At 43.6% G+C, this 24,708-nt stretch overlaps 1 protein-coding gene across 1 annotated transcript; it reads right to left on the bottom strand.

Annotated features, from left to right (window-relative positions):
• Positions 1 to 1,725: 1,725 nt before the first annotated feature.
• Positions 1,726 to 4,180, bottom strand: UCN3 (urocortin 3; the record flags this gene model as incomplete). The annotated part of the gene is made up of 2 exons (XM_079913870.1): positions 4,053 to 4,180; positions 1,726 to 2,214 (listed from the first exon to the last, which is right to left on the bottom strand). Exon 2 carries the CDS (start codon positions 2,206 to 2,208, stop codon positions 1,726 to 1,728), a length of 483 nt encoding a protein of 160 aa, XP_079769996.1. The 5' UTR covers positions 2,209 to 2,214; positions 4,053 to 4,180.
• Between the last annotated feature and the right edge of the window lie 20,528 nt (positions 4,181 to 24,708).

The raw sequence follows: 24,708 nt of genomic DNA, 5'->3' as shown, positions 1-24,708 counted from the left end.
AGTTGCATTTCGGTTTTTTGAACATTGGTTCTGTTAAGAGATGGGGTATTTTTCACTTCAAGTTTAGCTTAACATTTCAATAACTGCACAGTTTCGCTTTTGCCAATAATGTCCACCAGAAGCAGGATTGTTGAGTTAAAGGTAAAGTGAACTTGTGATTTTAATAAGTATTTCCAAACTGCCTCTCAGAATTTATATTCCTGCCAGCCAGCAGTGGAGGAGGGTGGCTTTTCACCTCATCAATCACCGTGTGGGCCAATTGTCAAACAGGGACATTTGCCTATTTGATGGGTGACAAATTCTATATGAGTACAGGTTTAATTTGTTTTCTTAGCAATGAAGTTTAGCATCTTTTCATACATTTAAGGATCAATTTGTATTTGTGTGTGTGTGTGTGTGTGTATGATCTATTCATGTCCTTGCTTATTTTGGGGGGGGATTGTTCTTTTCAGTTTTTAGTAGCTCTTTATATATTTGATCAGTAAGCCATCTGTGTTTTACATGAGTGGCAAACATTTTTCAAATCTGTCATTCATTTGTCTCTTTCTGCTGGCGGTGATGGGGTTAGTTGCTGGTGTGTGTATGTGGTTTATTTTACCATGCGGAAGTTCCTTTTATGTATTCATGACTTGTCACCATGCAGAAGGCTTTGCTGCCAGAGGCCATCAGAGTTCTTGCTGATGTCCATGTCTAGTGAACTTATACTCATATTAAACCTTCTCATCTTGCTCTAAATTCCTCATTTTTTTTTTTACACTAATTGCTATCATGTTGCCGTTCATCACTTATATACTCCCCAGTGGTATCTGCTTCTTTTCAAATTTTGCTTTTGTCTGTTCACTTAGACTGTTGAGGCATGGAGAGCAGAGGCCTTGCCTCCCACATCAATATCCCCCGCTGGGTCCAGCACTGGGCTGGACAGTGACCATGGGTTCAAGAAGCACCTATTAAAGATTGGTAGCCCAATCCCTAGCAAGCATGGAGGAGCTGAGGATGTCTCCCATTAAACCCAGGGGCCCACTCGGTAGCAGATCCCAGGCTGTGTCCCTGGGTGGGACCAGGCCATGTAGATGGCTCTTGATCGAACGACAACCGGCACAGTCCTGCATCTTGGCCTTTCCCAAGCTCTTCTTCAGCCCCCCTAAAACCTCCAGGAACCATTCCTGTCCTGGGAGAGTTGGAAATGGACTCACATGTAACCTCCCTCACTAGCTGTCCCCTTTCCAAGCCCGGAGGCCTGAAAGCAGCCGGCTGAAGGAAGAGGAATTGAAACCAGCCAGGGGTTCAAGAAGCCATCGGTTTTAATGGGGGTGAGAGGGGAGGGGAGGGAATGCTGAGTGCCCTCATCTTCTGGCCTTGTCTGGGGAAGGTGGGTGTGTGGAGGGGAGAGGGGCTCTGCACGCCCTCTTCTCAGGCATCGGGTCACGAGGGAGCAGCATGGAGGGCAGGAGCGCATGACCGTTGCCTCTCATCGTGGGGAAGAGAGAGGAGATGCAGAATGTAGGTGGAGACATCAATGGCCTGGTATCTGTGAAGCGGGGACTATACTGCATTGGTGTGTGCATGTACAGAGGAGCAGGGAGCTGGGCCAGAGGCAGGAAGAAGCAGAGGGGTTGAGCAGTGAAGCAGCCTGGAAAACAGGGCAGATTCTTCCAATACGAACCAACCCTCCCCTCCACCCTGACCTCTGTCCCAGATGGGCCGCCCTCCTGCTGGCCTCTGCTTCTACTTCTTCCGCCCAATCTGGGCCATCAGGTGGGCGTTGGCAGCTGCCTTGGCTCGTAGGTTCTTGGCCTTGGCAATGTTGAAGAGGATGTTCATGATGTTAGTGGGGACATCGAGGGAGAGCGTGAACTTGGTGCGTTGGTCACTCTTGGCCTTGTCCTGGTACAGCCTCCGCCGGAGCTGCGCCTGGGACGGGTATTTGTGCCGGGTGCTTCTAGCCCCACCGCCACCCCCAGAGCCAGGGAAGGTCCTTTTCTCCTTGTCTTTCTCCTCCTCCTTCTCCTGGTCTTCTCCTGAGAGTGAGTCTTGGCTGGGCAGGGAGGGGAAGCTTCTCTTGCTCAGCAGGGGCGCATCCTCCAGCTGGCTTTTCTTGTTGAGGCAGCTGAAGATGGGCTCGGCTTTGTACAACTTTTGGGAGAGGCCTGGGCTGGGGGCCCCTAGGAGCAGCAGCAGTAGCAGCAGGAAGTGCGCTGGTATCAGCATCTCTCCCTGTAGCAGAAAAGAGCAATGTGGGAAGAGGGTGTGAAAGGGGGCTTAGGGCGCAGGAGGAAATGGATCAAATCCAGTAGGGCTTTGTTCATGTTCAACTTCACTGGTTGTCAAAGTGTGGTCTCTGGACCAGCAGCACCATGTGGAAATTTGTTAGAAATGCGAAGAATTCTCAGGTCTTGCTCCAGAGCTAGTCAATCAAAAACTCTGGGGCCAGCAATCTGCACTTTCACAAGCCTGATGATGACTGATCCTTGCTTTAAATAATCCAAATGTATGAACTAGCTGCGTAGCATGCAGGGAAAGCAACACAGACTCTGCAATTAGTCAGGCGTAGGCTCAAATTCCAACTTGGTCCTTATTTGCCTGAGGGCGGTGGGCAGATTGGTTAACCTCTGAGAATGTCAATTTCCTCATCTGATAATTGGGGATAATAATAACTACCTCATAAAGGTTAAGTGAAAGATTAAATTAAAATGGAAAAGCTCCTGGTCTAACGAAATACTTAATGAAGACGGTTGGTTCATAACTATTTATATATAAATCATCTCCAGGTCCTATTAGGATAAGATTCAGTACACACACAGCCATCTCAGAAGTGATCTGTCTATATCTATATATCTATAAATATACCATAAATTATATAAATAATATAATATAAATATAAATTATACCAATTATATCAATATAATATAAATATAGATATACAAATATGCCAGGTAATTGGATCCTGCAGACCAGTATCTTTGTTGGGTTGTGTTTTTGGCTTTTCTGTTTTTTCTATACACCATTTGCTCCATCCTAACCCAGACAGGCTCTCCTTGCCTTGAACTCATTCTAAGTCAGCAGTTCTCAAGCTTCAGAGTGTTTAGAATCATGTGAATGGATTGTTCAAACACCAGCTGCTGGGCCCCATTCCAAGCATTTCTGAATCAGTAGGTTTGGGGTGAGGCCTGAGAGTCTGCATTTCTAACACATCCCTAGACGATGCTGATGCTGTGGGTTCATGGACCACGCTTTGAGAACCACTTTCTCAGTGTTCCAATCCATCTCTGAGCTCCTTAGAATTGTGTGTCCAATTCCCTGAGAACATTTTACAGGGATGTGTGTTGACTGTGGAAAAGTGGACTTTTTTCCCCTGTCAATATTGTGTCAATAACCAGACTTCCTGCTTTATCATTTACCGAGGAGCTCCTTAGTTGTTTTGCATAATAGTAGCATGAAATGTGGCTTAGCTTAGAATTAGCTGCCTCACACCTTGGAGGCATCTTAAAGCCTGGAAGAACTTTCAAAGGGCTTGTTAAGGCTGAAAAGATTTAAAAAACCAAAAACTAATTGACAAAGAAAGGGTTAACACAGGGTGGGGAAGTTGTTTTCTCTGTCATTCTATCCCTTTGTACCCCGCTCCTTTCACGGACCAGACTCAGCCCTGGCCTCCCACTAACTTGCTCAGCAATTAAATGCTCTGGGTGCCCGTATTTCCACCTTTGAGATCAGGGGATTGAGTTCCAGGCTCTTCCCTCTCTCTCTATCTCCTTGTTTAGTTTTGTTTAGCATTTGCAGCATAAAAGGACAGAAACGTCATTTTCTCCTCACTAAAGTCTGATTCCTAAGCAAGTTTCTCCTCTTATGCTCTTTGGATTCTTTTGCCGTTACCCTAGTGCAACAACACAAAGGTTTAAGATCTCCCTCCTACCTGCTCTGAAAACAAGTGGTCCCCACCTAGTTAGATTTAAGAGGTAAAGTTCTACATCTTTATTTTTATCATTTGGATACCTGAAACTGAGCCATTCTTTGGGGTTATTATAAGCAGTGCTTCTCTGAAGATACACACTTACTTCTGAGAGCTGTGACAGCCACGTCACGCCCTAGGATGAGAGGCACTGAGGAGCCTGGGCTGGCCTGAAATTCAGAGCACCTGCAAGGGAGAGAGTGCTTGAAGGAAAAAAGTGAAGCGAGAAGGCAAATGTACAACTCTGTGGCTTCGCCCAGTGCCAGCCCCGTTTTCTAGCAGCGAGGAAGGCGGAGATAGTCCCCATGTTACCCAGCTCGTCTGCAAACACTGATAAGATGTTGAATTAGAAAACACTTTATAAAACGTAACTGCTGAACCTAGGGGGCATTAAAGCATTTCAAAAGGTATTATAGTAATGAGATGTGGACTCGTGGAAGCACTTATGTGTCACATATACACACACAGACTTCCAAGCAATTCACCCTCAAGTGAGCAGAGAGGGTTCACTCATGAAAGACCCTTCCCCCCAAGAGGGAAGAGTGGCCAGGAGAAAGTTGACATGTTACAGATAACACTTGTCATTGGCAGCATTCGCATTCATGGTCTTACTTCATTCATTCTCAGAAGAGGGGTGTGCATGTGTGTGTGTGTGTGTGCGTGTATGGGTGTGTGTTTGCTGGATTGCTATGTTAGAGGAGAACATTGCAGACAGGATTTCTCAGAAGACTTGGACATCAGATGGAGACAGCAAACATCCATCTTTATGGTCCCCCCCTTCACAGGTGGCACCTAATCATTACAGACATCTGTCCCCTCCCTCCACTGTCCCCAGTATAGCCAGGGGAAAAGGGTTCTAGGCTTTGAGGGCAGAGGACCTGGGCTGGGAAGCTCCCCTACCCTCAAATGCCTTCCATCAACCACTTAACCTCTCAGTTGTCGCATCCTAAAAAGGAGACATTACCTGCCTCACAGGTTCATCGAGAGAAAGAAAGGAGATGCCCTTGGTAACCAATAAATGCAAGCATCGTCCGGCTCGGGCGGGCAGCAGGGCATTGTACCCTGAAGTTTCTACCCCATGCCTTCCCCCATCCACTCCATTTGTAAACACGATTTTCATATTCACAACTAGACTCTGTTCAGAAAAATACATTTGTAAGAACACATTCTGCCTCCAGTCTATTACCTTTTGCAAAGCAGGTCTCTCTACCAACGAAGGGAGGATCATTTTGCCCCTCCTGAGAAACTTCCCCATGGTCCCTTTAGAGCCAACTTCTTATTTAAAACACAGACCTTGGCGTTCAGCACGGTGCCCCCAGGGGCGTTTGCAACTCTCATCTCTTACCCCATCCAGTCCCCAGCACCTCCTGCCTAATTTAGGGCAAATCAATTTATCCTTCATAAAGAAGTCCCCAACCAAAACCTTACCCGTGAGTTGACTTCCCTCCGGAGTGGAAAAGCGCAGTGAGATGTGCAGCAGCTTCAGGACCGGGGGATCTGCCCCAGGACCATCCCCCTGAACTTCTGTCTATGCTGGGGTCGCTGACTCCTTTTCTTGTATTGTTCGTAAGTGGGCCGTGATATTTCCTCTCTATGGAAACCACTCCACTCCCTCGTGTGTGTGTGTATATAAAAGTGACAGATCACGGGGTGGATCGTAAATCCAGACGCAGTGTCTACACTGGGATGCGATTCCGTTTAAAATACAACCAAAGCAGCTGTCCGCGTCATGGAGATGACAGGCTGCCGGCATCCTCGACCCCTCCTATCCACCTTCCCTCCCAGCCCTCCCATCACTTCCCCCTGCCCTTCCTGCCCTAGCAACTCGATTCACTGATAAAAAGGAAAAACACTCTGTTGAACTGAGAAGCAGCTTCTTTGAAGAGTTTTATTACTCACCTTAGTTCTCATTAACTTCAGCTTTCCCGCATCCCTGTCTCTCTACCCCTCCTTTTGGAAACCTGGCACCAAGACCTGCTTGAAAGTAGAGAAGAAAGGTCCTCTGCTGTCCTGTGATTCTTGTGGGTTCTGACTTGCAGTGTTCTCTCTGGTTGCTTACAAGGCTCTAGATGTTTGCGTTCATCAAAGGGCACGCAGAGCGGGTAGACACCTACCTAGAGCTTTTGGTGGGAAATCACTGGAACTTTACCCATTTTTATTTATCTATTCATCCAATATCTTTAGAGCACCTGCTGTGTGCCAGGTCTTGCAGGACCCTCAGGAATTCAAAGTGAATTAAGACCCCCGTTCTTATAAGGCATCGGCAGTTTAGAGAGATATGTAAAAGCAGGATAATTTCTGTGTGGCAAATGCCATAGCACGGAAGGGAGCATCCCTGTCCTGGAGACTCGAGACAGGTAATGTACCAGAGCAGAGCAGAGGGACTGCAGACAGAAAAGACGCCTGGGATGGAGAACGCAATGCAGAGAGGGACCTGCAGGAGGCAGGTGGGCAGGAGGTAGGGGCGCTGCATGTGGCAGAGGCCGGGCTCACACTGGGAGGTACTATGAGCTGAATTTTACTCTAAATGTGATGGTGTAGGTGTAAGGGGATTTAGGCAGGTGACCCCCTTATTTCACAGCTGAGACTGTGAGAGAAGTGACTTGTGGGGATTACACAGGCGCTTGGCGACTGAGGATCCAGGTCTCAGGTGGGCCCAGATCTCTTTTCACAACCACCTTGAACCTCGGGCTTAACCATCATGAAGGGCCGTGCAAGACCACGTTCTCTCCAGGTCTCCAGGCCAGACCACAGCTCCCATCCTGGATGGGCACTTTTAGATCTTGAAATTCCTCTATGATGATGAAGAGGTGAGTGGACTTCTGGAATTATCAAAACTCTTCAGTGCTCACAGGTATCTGTGTGAAACACATGGAAAGCCCTTACCCAGAAGGACCCCAAGCTCTGGCAGCTTCAGCCTTCACTGTGGCTACGTGGGGATTGGACCTCATTCGCGCTCCTTCTTTTGGAGCTGCCTGTCTCTCTGGCTGGCCTCCTCCTGAGGTTAGTGGCAGCATGGAACTAGGAAATCTAAATTCATTCTTTCGTATATTCTGGTCTTTGGGAGAAGGTTGTTGTTTTTGTTTGTTTGTTTTTTCCATTTCAGATCCTGAGGCAGTCATGGAATTTGTGTAGGTTGAGGGGTAGAGAGATGGAAATCTGAGTTTCACTCCCTCGTCTGCCTTTCTGAGCTCTGACATGCCAGGAGGGCAGCCTTGTGAGGATACCAGACGCTGCTCCCCTCGAGCGGGGATCCTCAGCCTTGGCCCTCCTGACGTTTGGGGCCAGGTGATGTGGAGGGGCTGTCCTGATGTTCGGCAGCTTCCCTCTAGCGACTTGATGAAGTATCAGCCCTCCCCTGCCCAGCTGTGATGACCAGAAATGTCTCCAGAAATGTCCCCTGGGGGCAAAATTGCTCCCTGCCCCTCTCCCACGCCATGAGAACCACTGCCCTAAGGTATGGGGTTTAGGAGGAGAGACAATGGACGTTGCCTTCTCTTTTTGTGATCTGCTCTGACTCCTCTCAACTTCCTAGAAAACCTCCCCACTTGACGCTGGAGCTCCATGGCACCAAACCATCTTTGTGTCAGGGGCTGGTGGCTGTCTGCTGAGCCTGCCAGCCCGTGTCCAGACACAGATGGGCTCTTGTGTTCCCACTGGCCCATCCCAGGTCATCTTTGGGATTGGCTGATGGCTCCCAGGAGCTCTGAGGGTGTGAGCAGGCAGGCTCCGGATGGGATGCTCACAGACCTGGGCAGTGGGGGAGGGTCCTAAAGGTACTTTTCTTAGAGAAGAACACTTCAAGAAGCAGTCTGTTTCCTTTATAGCTTGTAAAGTGCTTCCGGCTGCATCTGAGGGAGGATTGGGGACAGTCTAAGAAAGAAAGAGGACGATTAGTGAGCAAAAATCGCCAGCGTTTTGGTTCATATAAATGATGATTTCCCTTCCCACCCTTCTCTGAAGTGCACACGAAGCATTCTGCTAGGCTGGCCCATTTCTCTGGCCTTGGTGAGCCATTGGTATTGAAGCTGAATCCAGCCTCTGTACCCTGACACCGAATTAATTCTCAGAGCAGAGTTTTGCGTGAAGTAGAAAAGAATAGCTTTATTGTTTTGCCAGGCAAAGGGGGCCACAGCGGGCTGATGCCCTCAAAACTGTGTGTCCCAACCTGGAGGGGGTAGTGAGGAGTTTTATAGTAATGGTTCAAAGAGGGCGTGACCAGCTTGTGGACATTCTTCTGATTGGTTCGTGGTGAGGTAAGTGGGAGTCAGCATCATCGACCTTCTGGTTCCAACCGGTCTGGGGTCTACGTGCTTGTGGGCAGCACACAGTTAACTTCTCCCACCTGGTGGGGGTTTCAGTGTCTGCAAAACAGCTCAAAGGTATTGTTATGTGTATCCCTTGAGGGGGAACCAGGACCCTGCCCCAGAGCTGCACTATTGTTTCTTGACTGCTCCTCCCCTGTCTCCCGGTCCCCTCCCTTCCCAGATTAGCATCTGTTTGAACCTGCCCCTTGGAACTCAGGGAAGGTCGTGGAGGCTGAATGAAGCCTATTTCCTGTTATCAAGAAATGGGGGACACAGAAAGGCTTTTGTGCCTAGGAGCCCCACAGGGCCCTGCTCAGTATCGGTATCGGTATCTTCCATGAATTCATCTCTATGAATGAGGGATGTAAATACTCGGTAGAGAGTATGTGGAGGGCCCAGGTGGGGAGAAAATCTGATCAGCTTCATATATAGATAGAAATGGCTCTTACTTATAAAGCTCATTTCACCAAAGTTCCCAAAGCACTTACACATAATAACATAATTATTTTCTTAACATCTGAGCTAGGCAGTAAAAGAAAAAGATAAGAAAAAGGAACTAGGGAATTGGAAGGACGCTTGATTTATAGGAGAGAGGCTTTACTTTGGTGTCAGGAGAAAGGGTTTTCACTTCTGCCTCAGTTTCTAGCTTGGTGACTGGATTGGGACGGTCACTTACATTCTCTGCTCCTGTTTCATAAAATGTAGATTAGTGTATCTTCCTATTTTTCTAAGGTCAGTGTCAAGATAGTATTTGTAAGAACTTGATAAAGTTTTACGTGGACACAGAGTATTATTCATCCTTATTTTTCAATTCTCCCCTTATTTCCCTTTTACTGATTTTTAGTTTACTTGACTCCTCAGTTTTCGGAGGGTGTGTGTTAATCTCCCATTGTATTTGTGGGTTTGTCGATTTCTTTTGGTAAGTCTGTCCATTTTTGCTTTATGTATTTGGAGTGTTGGGTACGTACAGATAGCCCCTTTTATCATTTTACTATAAACACTTTCATGCCAAACAAGGGTTGCCTTGGAGTCTGCTTTGTCTGATATCAAAATTGCTATTCCAGTTTTCTGTTGGTTAACATTTGCTTGGTGCATTTTTTCCAGTTTTTTTTCTGTGTCAAAATTCTTTTGTAGATGACATATACTGAAATTTTAAAAATCCAATCTAGCAATCTCTGTATTAACAAGGCATTTGACACATTTGTACTAATAGTGATCACTGATGTATTTGGATTATTTTCTGCTGTTTTAGTGTGCTTTCTATTTGCTCTGGTTTTTTTTTCCTTTGCTTTATTCCTGTTTTTCCTTTTCTGTATTCTTCTAGATTGATTAATTCTTCATTTCATCTTTCCCTCTATTATTTTATAATACAAGCATTTAAAGCTACAATTTTTCCTCTAAGCACTGTTTCACAATATCCCACAACAAATGAACAGGGCTCCCTTTAACCTGCTGAAATTATTCTGGTCTGTTGGGTAGGGGAGACCCTTGCCTTGACTCACATTTTTCCCAACAGGCAGGACTGGTTTAATTACTAATATTAGTACTTCTGCAATAATACCGCACCCATTACACTGCACTCACGTTCAGTCCTTTCTGATGTGGGTTCGCCAATGCTCTCTCCCATGGGCCTATCAGAAATCGGTTTCATTGGACTTTGCATCCACCTTGCAACCAGCAGCAGTGGAAACAGGTGGGGAAAGTTCCAGCCTGTCTCCATGTCCAGGTGTCCTGGCAAATCACAGACATTTTATGATCCTCTCTGATGGACTTTTGGTGGCTGATTGATTCCTAGAGCGAAGCTCCTGGGGGCCGCTGGTAAGAGGCAGCTGCCTCCTCAGGGCCACGTGAAACAGAGCATCAAAGCTCTCTGTCTCCCTCCAGGGAAGGGGGGACGTTGCCTTCTTGGGTAGCCTTGCAGGGCTGTCCCGTTGTCGCCTTCCCAAACGTGGGCCCAATCAAAGCGTTCTGATTACCTGACGTGTGGACAAGGTGATCAATACCAACAGATCCACTTAGGGGATATGTTTTCTCTAGTGACAAGGTGACTTCTCCACAAAGCAGCAGACTGGGCAGCGTGCTCCTAGGCAGGGGGGCCAGGATGGCGAGCTCACCCGTGGTTCTGCACAGGGGCCGAGTCAGTAGTCATGGTGGCCAAGCAGCCCATATTCTTCCAAGGGCAATAAACTCTCCTCTGCCACCCCCAACCCTAAACGTGTTTTGGAACCTCTGTCTACATGCCTGCAGGTTAATCAGGTACTGCGCTCAATCAATCCACCAATCAATCAATCAGAAATAAAGCCAGTATGTTCCTATCTGCTGTGAATTTTAATCCATTTCCCTTGTCAAGCCTAGGCTTTGAAGTTGCCTGTGGTCCATTCCTGCCTGTCTCTGTTTGTCTGTAAGCAGCTTGAGACTAAGATTTATGCCAGGAAATGTACAACTAACACAACATCTGAAGTTTAGTAGAGACTCAACAAGGAAAGCTGTAGCTGCATACACACATACACACACACACACACACAATTGCAATCAATTACATATACCTGAACAGATATTCTTTAGGTATTTTAAATGCCTTTGTTTCCATGAACTTTTCTAGAATCATAGAGTGTTTGGCCTAAAAGAGAGGTCATGCTCTAGTTCAATCACTTAGCTCAGGTCACACACAGGTTACCCTCATAGCTCAGGCCCCCAACACGAACATTCTCGAGGGTCATCTTCTTTTGCAAAGCTGGATGAGGCAGCATTTCTGACCATGAGGAGGGAACAGGACTTGGCCTTGAGAGTGAGGGATTGTTTCGGACATGGAGCCCCTAATTGAAGATCATATTATTGTAATGAAATTAAAATTAGAGATTATTAGAGATTTATTCAAAAAGACAAGTTGTAGGGAGTCAGACTGCATTGAGATTCCATTTTATCTCTAATAATCAAGGAAGGGTGAAGAATGTATGCGTGGGTCTCCACAGCTCGAGGCTGCGTTAGCAGGGAGTGGTACCTCTATAGTCGGCTTTTGAGAGTGTGAAGTCATACAATTAATTTCCATTATAGAAGCTGAAGGAGTAATTCAAATTTCAAGGAGTACGCTTATGTGTATATATATGTGTACAAGACAGGGAAAGTAGGGGGAGAATAAACAATGGATAAATCTGCAATTTTGGCCAGTAATTGTTAGGAAGTTAGGGAGAGAAGCTGCTATAAGCAGGTTCATCCCATGATGCCAGATCACTGGCCAAATGGGCAGGGTCCTCCACTATTGATGCTCTCTCTTGTTTTGTTCTACAAGTCAAAAAATAAATACCACTTTGCCACTCTGCCTCCACCCAACAATGCCCCAGATTCCTTACTCCAAGTAAAAGGAGGATCATGAGTAGGATGAAAGGCAGCTGTCTTGTTAAAGCTTTCCCCCTCTATTCTACTACGTAGAAACATTCAATAAATTCAATCATCCCTCCAAATCAGGTTTATTGGAAACCTACTAAGGACAAGGAATATAAGTGCTAAGTACTTAGTACTAAGTATTATAGTAAGTACTAAGTATTACAGGAGTCTGCTGCTCAAAGTGTGGTCCTTGGACCCCCAGGCTCAGCATCCCTGGGAGCTTGTTAAAGATGCAGAATTTCCGATCTCATCCCAGACCTAATGAATCAAACTCTTCCTTTTAATAAGAGCCTCAGGGGAGAAGAGCAGCTATGGGAAGCACTAACAAATGGCTTTATTTTTATTAATTAATTAATTAGACCTTGCCGGGCTGCTTGCAGGACCACCAGGGAATTCCCACAAATAGCTTTATTACAGGAATATTTTTGTAGACATGTTTGAGGAATCAGGTGATTGAATGAGAAGAGAGCCTTGCAAGAAGACTAGAAATGATCAGCTTTTTAATCCTTTGTGGGACACAGCTTGACTTTACCCCAGGGAAAGCCGAGGGGAATAGTGTCACTTTGCTCCCATTAGGGTCTGTAGCTTTGGGAAGGACACCATGTTACCATGGTGGGGGGCTGGAAGTAGATGAAATTAAAAGTACTGTTCAGTAAGACACCCCAGAAATAGCTCATTGGGCCTTGGGGGCAGTGTGGACAGTAGGTTCCATATCATCAGACCAGGGCATGAGAAATTGGACTTGTAACCTGAGAAAATGTGGGTACATGTATTTGTAGCCATAGCATAGATGTTATTTTATATTCTGCCCTTTCTCCCCCTCCCACTGCATTTTTGAACATTTAAAAATCTGCTTCTCTTTCTGCTCATCTGAGACTTACTTTCCCACCCACTCTGTGTCACAGGGACAATACATTCCCTACCCTCAATCTCACACTCTGTGTACCAGGTGGATGGCTTTTGGGGTTGCTCCAGTTCCCCTGTGGGAAAGGGAGGTCTGAACAGTCATCTTGGTGAGCAGCAGGCACCTTCTCAGGTCCCAGGGTTTGCAGAAACTATCGCTAATGTTGTACCGTACAGAAGGCAGAGAAGCCTGGGTTGAACTTGAGCTGCTAACGAGAGCATCACTGCTCTGTGGAGTCTCCCTGCGGCAGCTCAGAGGTGAAAATGAGATCGTCCCAAACAATAATCTGTTGTTCATTCCAGCCAGCTAGTCCTTCTCTCCTAGGCTTATTTTCAAACATCCAAACTTTGTTATTGAAGAGATGGCTGGCTTCTCAGTGCTCTGCCGTGATGGTAACTCCACTATCCCCGTTGTAAAACAAGGGAGTTGCCCAAATAACCCTCTGTGCACTCTTTTTTGACCCCAACTTTTTTTCAAAAATTTTCTAGAAACGTAGAGATAACAGTGTGATGAACACAGGTATACCCTTTATCTAAATCAGCCAATTGTCAACATTGTGATTGCGCGTGTGTGTGTGTGTGTGTGTGTGTGTGTCTTGTGTATGAAGAATCCAGGCCAGGTATCTTGTGGAATGCCCCACATTCTGGATTTGTCTGTTTCCTCATATTTAGATTCAGGTTAAACACTTTGGGCAAGAATATCACATTGACGATGTTATGTACTTTTTATTGAATCATATCAAGAGTGTGTGTTACTGGTAGTGTTAATTTTGTCATGTAGTTAAGATGGTTTTCCTAGATCTCTCCTTTGTAGTCAATAAATAATCTGTGTTGATGTTTTGAGAGCATGTGAATATCCTTTTTCCCCCATACCCTTTCACCCAATGGTTTTTAGCATTTATTGACATTTGATTGAATAAATTATAACATTGGGGGTTGCAAACATTAACTTTCTAATTCCATAATCCTTCACGTTTATTGGCTAACATTCTTCTGCAGAGAAGAATTTCTCACCCCCAACTTTCCCCTTTCTTTCTCTCCCTCTCTTTTTCTGTTTTGTTTCTGAATAACACCACAGACACAGATACTTTGTTAAAAAACTTCCATGTGTTAAAATCCATCACTATAATTTTTTAAAATTCTCAAATTAGTCAAAATTTGTCGCATGGTGGGCCTTCAAGCTCCTATGTCCTTTGTCATGTCCCTATTAGTTTTTTAAAAAATATATCCTTACTTTCTGGTAAAGCAAGATGTTCTAGGCTTACCTTGTAATTTCACTATCCAGCTGTCTGGGATCAAACATTGTTCCAAAGAACCCTGGTTCTTTTTAGTGGGAAGGGTATATAGAAACGGTATTTAGTGGGGATGCTTCTTGCTACAAGGGTATCATTGTTTCTAGGCCCTTTCTATAGGCAGAGCTAGGAAATGTATTTTAAGAAATAATGAGGCCTTCCCAAGTTGATCTATGGATTCAGTGCCATCCCAATCAAAATCCCAACAAAGCATTTTGTAGACATTAGAAAGCTGATAATAGAAATTTTGATAAATGATGTGTACCAAGAATACATAAACAGCACCTATGACTCAATAATAAAGACAACACCCAATAAAAATTGGCAAAAGCTTGAACAGACATTTCACAAAAAAAGATATCAAAATGGTAATGTGCAGATGGCAACATTGTTAGCAATATCAATCATCAGAAAAATGCAAATTAACATTGAATTGAGAAACTTCCAGTTTCTGGTTAGGATATAGGAATTTAATCTAAGAAAAAACAAGTACCCCTATCTTACTTTGGGCTGCTATAACAGGATACCACAGGTTGCATGGCTTATAAACAACTAACATTTATTTTTCACAGTTCTGGAGTCTGGGAAATTCAAGATCAAGGTGCCAGCATGGTCATGCTCTCATGAGCGTCCTCCTTCTGGTTCATAGCTGGCACCTTTGTCTTCCCACAGTGGAAGGGGCCAAGGAGCTCTCTGGGGTCTCTTTGATAAGGGCACTAATCCCATCATGGGGCTCCACCCTCATGACTGACGCACTTACCAAAGGCCCCACCTGCTAGTGCCATGAACTTTGGGGGTTAGGATTTCAACATATGAATTTTTGGGGGACACAAACATTCAGACCATAGCAACCTCCAAGGAGAGATGATTGTAAGTTCTCCTCAAACCTCATTGGGTGGTCATGAGAAAGATTGGACAGAGTGAGACATGGAGAAAGCCTGTCTCATGGTGTAGACTTAGAAGAAGCCACCTTGGGAAAGATACAAAGTGCTGTCCAGATGCTTTGGTCCATCTCACCCACAGAACAAAAGCTCTCTACTCACAGGAGAGGGGAATATATGCTGGGCCCAGATCATTGGAAGCCCCCTACCAGTATGGGGGAGGCAGGATTGTTGAGCAATCCCATCCCTGACATCCAGGCAAAATTCTATTTGAAGGTAGAATATAATTAACTAAACCGTATATTGTAAAATCTAGGGTAACCACCAAAAACATTTTTTAAAAGGATAAATAATAAGGTAAGAGTGGAGATAAAATAAAGTCATAAAAAATAGTCAATTCAAAAGAAGGCAGAAAAATAGTTTAAAAGAAATGAGGAACAAATGGAAAAAATAGAAAATGGCTAGCAAAAATTAGATTTGAGTCTGACAATATCAATAATTATGTTACATATGATCAGTATAAACACATCATTTGAAGAGTTTGTCAGGTATGATAAAAAAGCAAGACTCAACTACATTCCGTCTGAAAAGTACCTAGCTTAAATGTAAAGTCATGGATAAAAGAAAAGGATGAAAGAGATCAACTATGCAAACACTAATGAAAAGAAAGTGGGAGTAGATAGATTAATATCAGAGAAAGCAGACTTAGAAGAAGAAATATTACCACAGATAAAGACGGAGGTTACATAATGGTAAAGGAGTCAAATCACCAGGAAGCTAGAATAATCCTAAATGTGTGTGTGTCTAACGACAGAGCTTCAAAATACATGTAGCAAAACCGATAGGACTGAAAAGCAAAATACATAAATCTACAATTACAGCTGGAGATTTTAACCCTTAGGTCAGTAATTGATAGAATAAGTAAAGAGGAAACTCATTACGAATTGGTGACTTGAACAATGGTCTCAACCCATTTGACCTAATTCACACTTAAAAAACATTCCACTTAACAGCAGAATACACATTCATTAAAACTGTACATGACTGAATCACCAAATACACCATATTCTGTGTCATAAAATAAGCCCTAATAAATTAAAAAAAGGAAATATTACGAAGTATGTTATTAGACTATAAAATAATTAAACTGGAAATTAATGACACAGAGATATCTGGAAAAATCTCCTAACTTTTGGAAATTGAACAAAAACAATGCTAAATAGTCCATTGATCAAAGAGGAAGCCCCAAGGAAAATAAAAAATATTTATAATTAAATGAAAACAAAAAAACCAATGTATTAAGAATTGTGGCATGTATTTAAAGCAGTGCATAGAGGAATTAAATGCTTATATTGGAAAAAGAGAAAGGTCTCAAATCAAAGATCTAAACTCTGTCCTAGAAAACGAAAAGCAAATTAGGTCCAAGGCAAGGAACTTAAGCAGTAAAGATAAGAGTATCTATCAATGAAATTGAGACTAGAAAAAGAGAGAAACAATGAAAATAAAAGCTGGTATTTTAGGCATAGCCAGATAAATAAATAAATTTTTTTTAAAAAGCTGGCATTTTAAATTATTTACTTATTTATTTAGTTAGTTAGTTTTGGCTGCATTGGGTCCTGGTTGCTCTGCGTAGGCTTTCTCTAGTTGCGGTGAGCGGGCTTCTCATCATGGTGGTTTCTCTTGTTTTGGAGCATGGGCTCTAGGCATGCAGGCTTCAGTAGTTGTGGCACGTGGGCTCAGTAGTTGTGGCTCATGGGCTCTAGAGCACAGGCTCAGTCGTTGTGGCGCATGGGCTTAGTTGTTCCGCAGCATGTGGGATCTTCCTGGACCAGGGCTCGAACCCGTGTCCCCTGCATTGGCAGGCGGATTCTTAACCACTGCAGCACCAGGGAAGTCCCCAAAGCTGGTATTTTTAAAGATCAACACAACTGATAAACCTCTAGCTAGGCTGACCATGAAAAAAGAGAGACGACCCAAATTACTGATATCAGGCATCCAAGAGGGACATCATTGCTGACCCTTCAGGATAGTAATGAATATTACAAACAGCTCTATGCCCATAAATTCAATGACTCAGAGAAAATGGAAAAAGGTCTTCTGTGTTCTTTGCATCTCTCAGTCACAATGCATAGTTCTTTGCTGAGTGATAGGACAGGCATCTGGTTCCTTTGTCTCTTTCTTCATTCTGACTAATTGTCCATTAAAGCTTTGCATTCACTTGATTCTTTGGCTGTCACATGTCTCTGATGCCCTAACCTTTGCTAATACCCCTCCACTGAGTGTAATCTGAAGAGAATTAGTTGTAAATGAGGGGAAATCTGTCCAGAAATGAATTTTCTTCAGAAATATTTGCAAAGGGGGAGCAGGTGGGAGCAACACTTAAATATCAGTAATAAATATGTTTCAGTTTTCAACAAAGGAAGTGCTTCAGAGATGCCCTGCTTCGCCATTTCAAAATTATAGGACTAGTTAATTGTTCCATTTGGAAGAGGAACATGTTGGGTTTGTAAAAATAGATTTTACATGATGAAGGAAATCTGAATTTTTGGTAAAGTCATTTGTTCACTTAAATATTTATTGAATGCCTATGGCCGTGAGGGACAGTCTGGACTTCGGGAGATTAAAGGTGCAGCAGGACAGTCATGATTCTTGCCTTCAAAACAGCATCTCTCAGAGCAAATGATGAACTCATTTCCTGTTGAGAAGGGATAATTCCTATTCATCCTTCACTTCAAAGATTAAGTGTCAGGTTAGATGTCTAAGAACTGCCAGATCAAAGAATCTGTACTTTTATAATTTTAAAAGATACGATAATATTTGAAAAATATTGCCAGTTGTCCTCTATAATGACTGTAGCAATTTGCAGTCTTAATAGCAACATATGAGAATGCGAGTTAAGGTCTGTTGAATCTGAACCACCTGCCAGGTGGGCTGAAGTGGGCTGAGGGTGGGTAAAGAGGCAGTGGCCAGACGGTGGGATAACCCACTACTACAAGAGAGGAAGACCAGGGTTCTGTGAGGACATCCCGAGGGGCCTCATCCAGTCTTGGGGTCCACCAAAACGTTCTTAGATGTCAAAGCTCACATTTAGTATGAGAGTTGAAGGATGAATAGGAATCACCCATTTCCAACAGGAAATAAGTTCCCGTTTACTCTGAGAGAAGTTGCTGTCTTGTTCAATCTCTAATGTAACTTTCTCCAAATCCCAGATGAAGATAAGATTTCCTGTCTGTCTGCGTACTTGGGGGGATTGTTTTCTCCCCCGCTTCCTTGATCATGCAACTAAAAAGAAAGCACTTTTTTTTTTTTTTTTTTTGCGGTGCGCGGGCCTCTCATTGTTGTGGCCTCTCCCGTTGCGGAGCACAGGCTCCGGACGCGCAGGCTCAGCGGTCATGGCTCACGGGCCCAGCCGCTCCGCGGCATGAGGGATCCTCCCAGACCGGGGCACGAACCCGTGTCCCCTGCATCGGCAGGAGGACTCTCAACCACTGCGCCACCAGAGAAGCCCAGAAAGCACTTTTAACAAATACATTCTTTATGACTGAGTTTCCTTCAAGCAAGACCTTTGATGGATTGTTTAATATCCTCCCCTAGCATCAGCTTCCGACAGACTGATGGAGAGCAGAAGAATTTTGTGAATACCAACGTAAAAGGACTGCTTCTAAATATGCTCCTTCAAGTCTTAACTCCAAAGCATATTACAGCCCTGACATCCTTAGAACGTTCAAAAACCTTTGCCCCTGTTTGGACTGTGCAGGAAGAAACATGAGCAAGCTGCCCTGAGGGTAATGAAGTAAGGACAAGACTGAGGGGAGAGAGAATTGCTGAGGCTCAGCTGGGCACAGACTGATCTATTGCTTCCTTAGTAGCTTCACTAAGAAATGTGAATGAGAATCTGGTTCAACAATATTCAGAATGCATTTTCTAGAACACAGTTTTGTACCAGGTTCTGTTTATGGGTCCACAGATACCAAAACAGAGGTGACAGAGCCACTCCACTGTCCTCCGTGACCCACACACCAATGGAGAAAATACAAATAACACAATTCAGTCTATGAGACATACCATTATTTTTTTTAAACGTTATAAAAATTGAGCAATTATGATATGAGTTGGGTGTATGTCAGTGTCCTTATTAGGAAAGACAATACCTATTCCGTCTCCAACTAACCACTCAAGAAGGAGAAAGAAATATACTTACAAAGCCTAGGTGTATTGACAAAGTGGGTGAGTTATTCCTTTTCTCAAAGTTTCTCCCTCTCTGGACATTAAGAATTGTTGTTTCAGCAAGTGGTGCTGGGAAAGTTGGACAGTTGCATGTAAATCAATTAAGTTAGAACACACCCTCACTTCATGCACAAATACACTCAGAATGGCTTAAAGACTTATACATAAAACATGACACCATAAAACTCCTAGAAGAGAGCATAGGCAAAACATTCTCTGACACAAATTGTACCAGTGTTTTAAGTCAGTCTCCCAAGGCAATAGAAATAAAAACAAAAATAAACAAATGGGACCTAGTCAAACTTACAAGCTTTTGCACAGCAAAGGAAACCATAAAAAACCCCCAAAAAGACAATCTATGGAATGGGAGAAAATATTTGCAAATGATGTGACAGACAAGGGCTTAATCTCCAAAATATACAAAGAGCTCGTACAACTCAACAACAAAAATCCCCACGAACAACCCAGTTGAAAAGTGGGCAGAAGACCTTAACAGACGTTTCTCCAAAGAAGACATACAGATGGGCAATAAGCGTATGAAAAGATGTTCAACATCACTAGTTATTAGAGAAATGCAAATCAAGACTACAATGAGGTACCACTTCACACCAGTCAGAATGGCCATTATTAAAAAGTCTATAAATAGCAAATGCTGGAGAGGGTGTGGAGAAAAGCGAACCCTCTTGCACTGTTGATGGGAATGTAAACTGATACAGCCACTATGGAGAACAGTATAGAGGTTCCTCAGAAAACTAAAAATAGAATTATCATCTGGTCCAGCAATCCCACTCCTGGGAATATACCCAGACAAAACTATAATTCAAAAACTACATGCAACCCTATGTTCATAGCAGCACTGTTCACAATAGCTAAAACATGGAAACAACTGAAAGATCCATCAACAGATGAATGGATAGAGAAGATGTGGTACATATATACAATGGAATACTACTCAGCCATAAAAAAGAACAAAATAATGCCATTTGCAGCAACATGGATGCAACTAGAGATTATCATACTGAGTGAAGTAAGTCAGAAAGAGAAAGACAAATACCATATAATATCACTTATATGTGGAATCTAAAACATGGCACAAATGAACCTATCTTCAAAACAGAAACAGACTCATAGACATAAAGAACAGACTTGTGGTTGCCAAGTGGGAGGTGGGGAGGGAGAAGGATGGACTGGGAGTTTGAGATTAGCAGATGCAAACTATTTCATTTAGAATAGATAAACAACAAGGTCCTAATTTATAGCACAGGGAACTATTTTCAATATCCTGTGATAAAATATAATGGAAAAGAATATAAAAAAAGAATGTATATAGGTGTATAACTGAGTCACTTTGATGTACAGCAGAGATTGGCACTACTTTGTAAATCAACTATACTTCAATAAAAAAATTGAATTGTTGTTTCCATTGGGATGCTGCCATTTCCAATTCAATCAATGTTTTTGAGGACATACCATGTGAGAAGTTCTGCAAGGGACACAAAGATGAAAAGGGTTGGCACCTGTCCTCCAGGGCTTACAGTGTGTGTGTGTGTGTGTGTGTGTGTGTGTGTGATTACAGACAAAAAATAGCTACCAGAAAAGCTATTGTAAATTGAGTACTTCCTATATGCCACGCACTACTCCAAGTTATTTTTAATCTCATTTAATCCTCTCAACAACGTGTAAGGTAGGTATTATTCTCAACTTACAGTTAAGTGACTTTCCCGGGGTCATGAAGCTAATAAGATAAGGATCACAAGAGAATTCCAAACAAAGTGATGTGGGGGCTCAGAGGACGAAATATCACATTCGAATAAGAGGATATCCAAAGTTTTATCCTAGAGGGCGTTTATGCAAGGCCTGGACATTGGGGAAGAATTTTGAAAGACAAAGACTGTGGGTGTGGGGCGTGGGATGTATTCTCGGTGGAGGGAATATGTGAGCAAAAGCCGAGGGTGTTCATGGAACAGCGTGGCTGGTGGGTTGGGAGGTGTTGGGGTGCAGTGAGAGATGAGGCTGGAAAGTTGGGACCTTTTTTGGGAATGGCAGCTGCAATGTAGGGAACATTAATGGCTGAGTAGCAGACTTTGTGATGTGGTCTTAGCTGTGCTTTGAGGAGGACCCTGCTAGGATTAATACTGGAGACCAGGAATGTAGGAAGCAGTGAGACCCGTGAGGACCGCGCCCCAAGAATTTCATTAAAGGTAATAAGAGTCTTAACTAGGGCAGGGACTTTGGGAGTGGACGCCATTATGATTTTTAAGATGAGCATCATGTGGGCTATTTGGTTTTAGGACTCCCAAGGAAGAAACTGTGACTATTTCCAGCAAGTAAACCCTGAGTATAAATACTTTAATGGATAATATGGTTCTACTAATTCATCTAGAAATTATATATGCTAATCCTTTCCAAGGAACGTTGCTTCCAAATAGCTCCAGTAGCCATCTGCTGATGCTTAAGGCAAAGCACAGGTGGTAACATCAACCCTCAGCCCTTAGTCCCATGTGACAGGCCAGTAGCTCAGCCCCTTGCTCACAGGCTACAGCAGGCAGACCAGGGCCGATGCTGTACCTCCAGGTGCTGACGTCACTCAAGGAATTAATCACAGGGGACCATGCCAGGTCATACAGGGGTCCTTCTTTTGAGAGGTCAACTAAATGTGGTGGAAAAGTAACTTCCTCTACAAAAGTTTTCTGGAGGCTGGTCTTTTCTATCTTGATGCTCCCGTATCACCTTGTACGTACTCTCATGAGACCACTTACCACGTTTCACTGTTATTGTCTCTTTACCCAGCTCACTCCTCTATTATCTTGTGAGCTTCCCAAGGGCAGGGACTGTGCCCTATTTACCCCAGGACATTTATCCCAAAGCCCAGCAGTAAGGAGGTGAAGCCCTCAATGAGTGTTAACTGGATGAGGATGAGCGAATGTTAGAAGGAACACAACATCTTTGGGAACCAACTTTGATCAGAGACCAGGATCAGAGTGAGAGAAGCCTTGTGGAGGAGGGCAGACAGTGGGGGGAAAGTGTCAAGACCCCACGCGCATTGAGCCCATCCTCTCCTTCCTGTCGCCTAGAGCTTCTCCTATCCACCAGTCTTCTGTTCAAAGCTTGGAGGGTTTTCAGTTTGGTTTTTATCACAGAGATCATTTCCCTTTCAAAACCGGAGGGGTTTGGCAGGTTGAACGTGAAAACTATGCTTTTCACTGTGTTACAGCCAAACTCCTCCAGCCGTAGTGGAAGGAAGCTTTTGACCTTCTTGGTGTGAAAATGAGGAAGGAGGTGAGTATTGGAGTGAGGACAGCAACAAGTAAAATCTGTGGGGTGCCCACCTTTCAATCTGGGAGGAGATATTGGGCAGAATTCATCTGACCAAATTTTGTTCTTGGGAGCAGGTAAAGTTTTGTGATCCTTATTTTACTGAAGATGTAATTGGACCCAAGGTTAAGAGGGTCCAACAGCTAGTAAGAATGCAGATCTTATGACTTCTAAGGCAAGACTCTTTTCTCAAACTCTCTGAAGCTACTTGAGCAATAAAGTAAAGAGATCACTTGAGCTTCCTCCAAGGAGTGAGTCAACTTCCCAGCTCTTTCACATTGACATAAGTGCCTTTCTTTTCTGGGCTCTGGAATAATCAGAAGTCATCTTAGATGTAGACACATCAGGTAGTTTGGGTTAAGGGAAGGGGGTATGGACCCCCCCACCCCCAGGGTAAAGCAACTTCCTGCTATCCCATCACCCTTCCATAGGAAGGCATTAGATAGAACAGTCCTCTAGAGAAATGACATCCTTTTCTGAAAGTTCAATATCTTTTAACTTTGCTAAATACTCACTCATTCTATTTATTTTTGTTACAAACTCCATGGCAAACTCATTAGTAGCTTATTAGCCAGGACTGTTGGAGCTGAACTGATGCTAGTTAAGGAAAACTTGTTTGTGGAAGTTCAATCAGTGCTGGAAGTGACCCTTGTCTGGGCTAACGAGAGCTTGATAAATGTCACAGCAACAGTGACAAATGTCGGCAATCAGAGGCAATAAAACCTTTAATGAATTTCAATAATTCTGTCAAAAAAGGTCACATATTAGTCAGGGCTGGGATGAGCAGAAGGAGAATGTAAGAGTCAGAGAGTAATCTCATCAGGAATTCAATAAATTTGCCAGGTTTTGGAAAGGAAACAAACAGATCTTTTTTTTTTAAGTTTTTAATTTAATTTAATTTATTTTTTTATACAGCAGGTTCTTATTGGTTATCCATTTTATACATATCAGTGTATATATGTCAACCCCAATCTCCCAATTCATCACACCACCACCCCCGCGGCCACTTACCCCCCTTGGTGTCCATACATTTGTTCTCTACATCTGTCTCCATTTCTGCCCTGCAAACCGGTTCATCTGTACCATTTTTCTAGGTTCCACATATACGCGTTAATATACGATATTTGTTTTTCTCTTTCTCACTTCACTCTGTATGACAGTCTCTAGATCCAGCCACATCTCTACAAATGACCCAATTTCGTTCCTTTTTATGGTGGAAACAAACTGATCTTGAAGCCCAAACTTCAGGGCAATGGTAAATATGTTAAAGGAATCTTGCTGTTAAATGTTAAAGAAGTATTGATATGTTAATTCTTGATAACGTTATCGTCTTGGGTTCCTTATAGAAATGATCGGTAAGTTTGGATTCACAGTGAAAGGGAAGAAAAAGAATGCTTTCCACTTGTAAAGCTCTTAATTCTGTTCTTAACCACTGCCCCTCTTATGTGATTCCTAGGCATTTCAGTCCAGCGTGGTTTAGTCTGTTACTTAGAGGCACAATGGATGGATGACTAGGTGACTGGACCGTGCCATCTTTGAGGGCCCCATCTAGCCTCCAGTTTGGATGCTATAAAATGAGATCCAAGAACCTATAGAATGAGTGGACTTTGTCTTTGGCTCAATGAGACTCCAAATAATTTCATACGAGTAATAAGGAGAAGCCCACAGTCACAGCCACCCTACTTTATAAATACCTGCCCTTCCATCTTACCTGAAGAGGTCATACCTTCTCTTTAGGCTGACTGGTACCTTTGGAAAACTTCAAAGGCAGAATTTGTGAGACTCAGGCATTAAAATATATATATATATATATCTATATATATATATATATTTTTTTTTTTTTTTTGCGGTACGCAGGCCTCTCACTGTTGTGGCCTCTCCCGTTGTGGAGCACAGGCTCCGGATGCGCAGGCCCAGCGGCCATGGCTCACAGGCCCAGCCGCTCCGCGGCATGTGGGATCTTCCCGGACCGGGGCACGAACCCGTGTCCCCTGCATCGGCAGGCGGACTCTTAACCACTGCGCCACCAGGGAAGCCCAAAAATATATATATTTTATATAAATTTACATACAGTAGAATTGACACGTGTGTGTGTGTGTGTGTGTGTGTGTGTGTGTGTGTCTGAGAGAGAGAGAGAGAGAGATGTTTCAGCTCTGCTCTCCAAATAGAAGAATTTCCATCATATTTTACAGAACAGACACTTGAAGGCAACCTATAGGACAAAATAACTACTGCCAGAAAAAACTTGCATGCCTGGTGAGGAGTATCACCCAAGCCCAGAGCAAAGCCCCTGCTGGATAATAAACATGATAGATAATCTGTCTCTATGCGCTCTTTGTCCTATATTGGAGAAGGGACAAGCATTTTGCATGTAATTTTCAGATCTATTTACTCTTGTATACGTACGTTCTTAAGAATGTTTTGTCAGCTCAATTTCCTCCGGTGCTGATGAC

Source organism: Stenella coeruleoalba (genome assembly GCF_951394435.1).
Source record: "Stenella coeruleoalba genome assembly, chromosome: 2".
NCBI classification, from domain to species: Eukaryota; Metazoa; Chordata; class Mammalia; order Artiodactyla; family Delphinidae; genus Stenella; species Stenella coeruleoalba.
The sequence above is the reverse complement of the archived record's forward strand: the minus strand, read 5'-3'. Positions and strand labels throughout refer to the sequence as shown.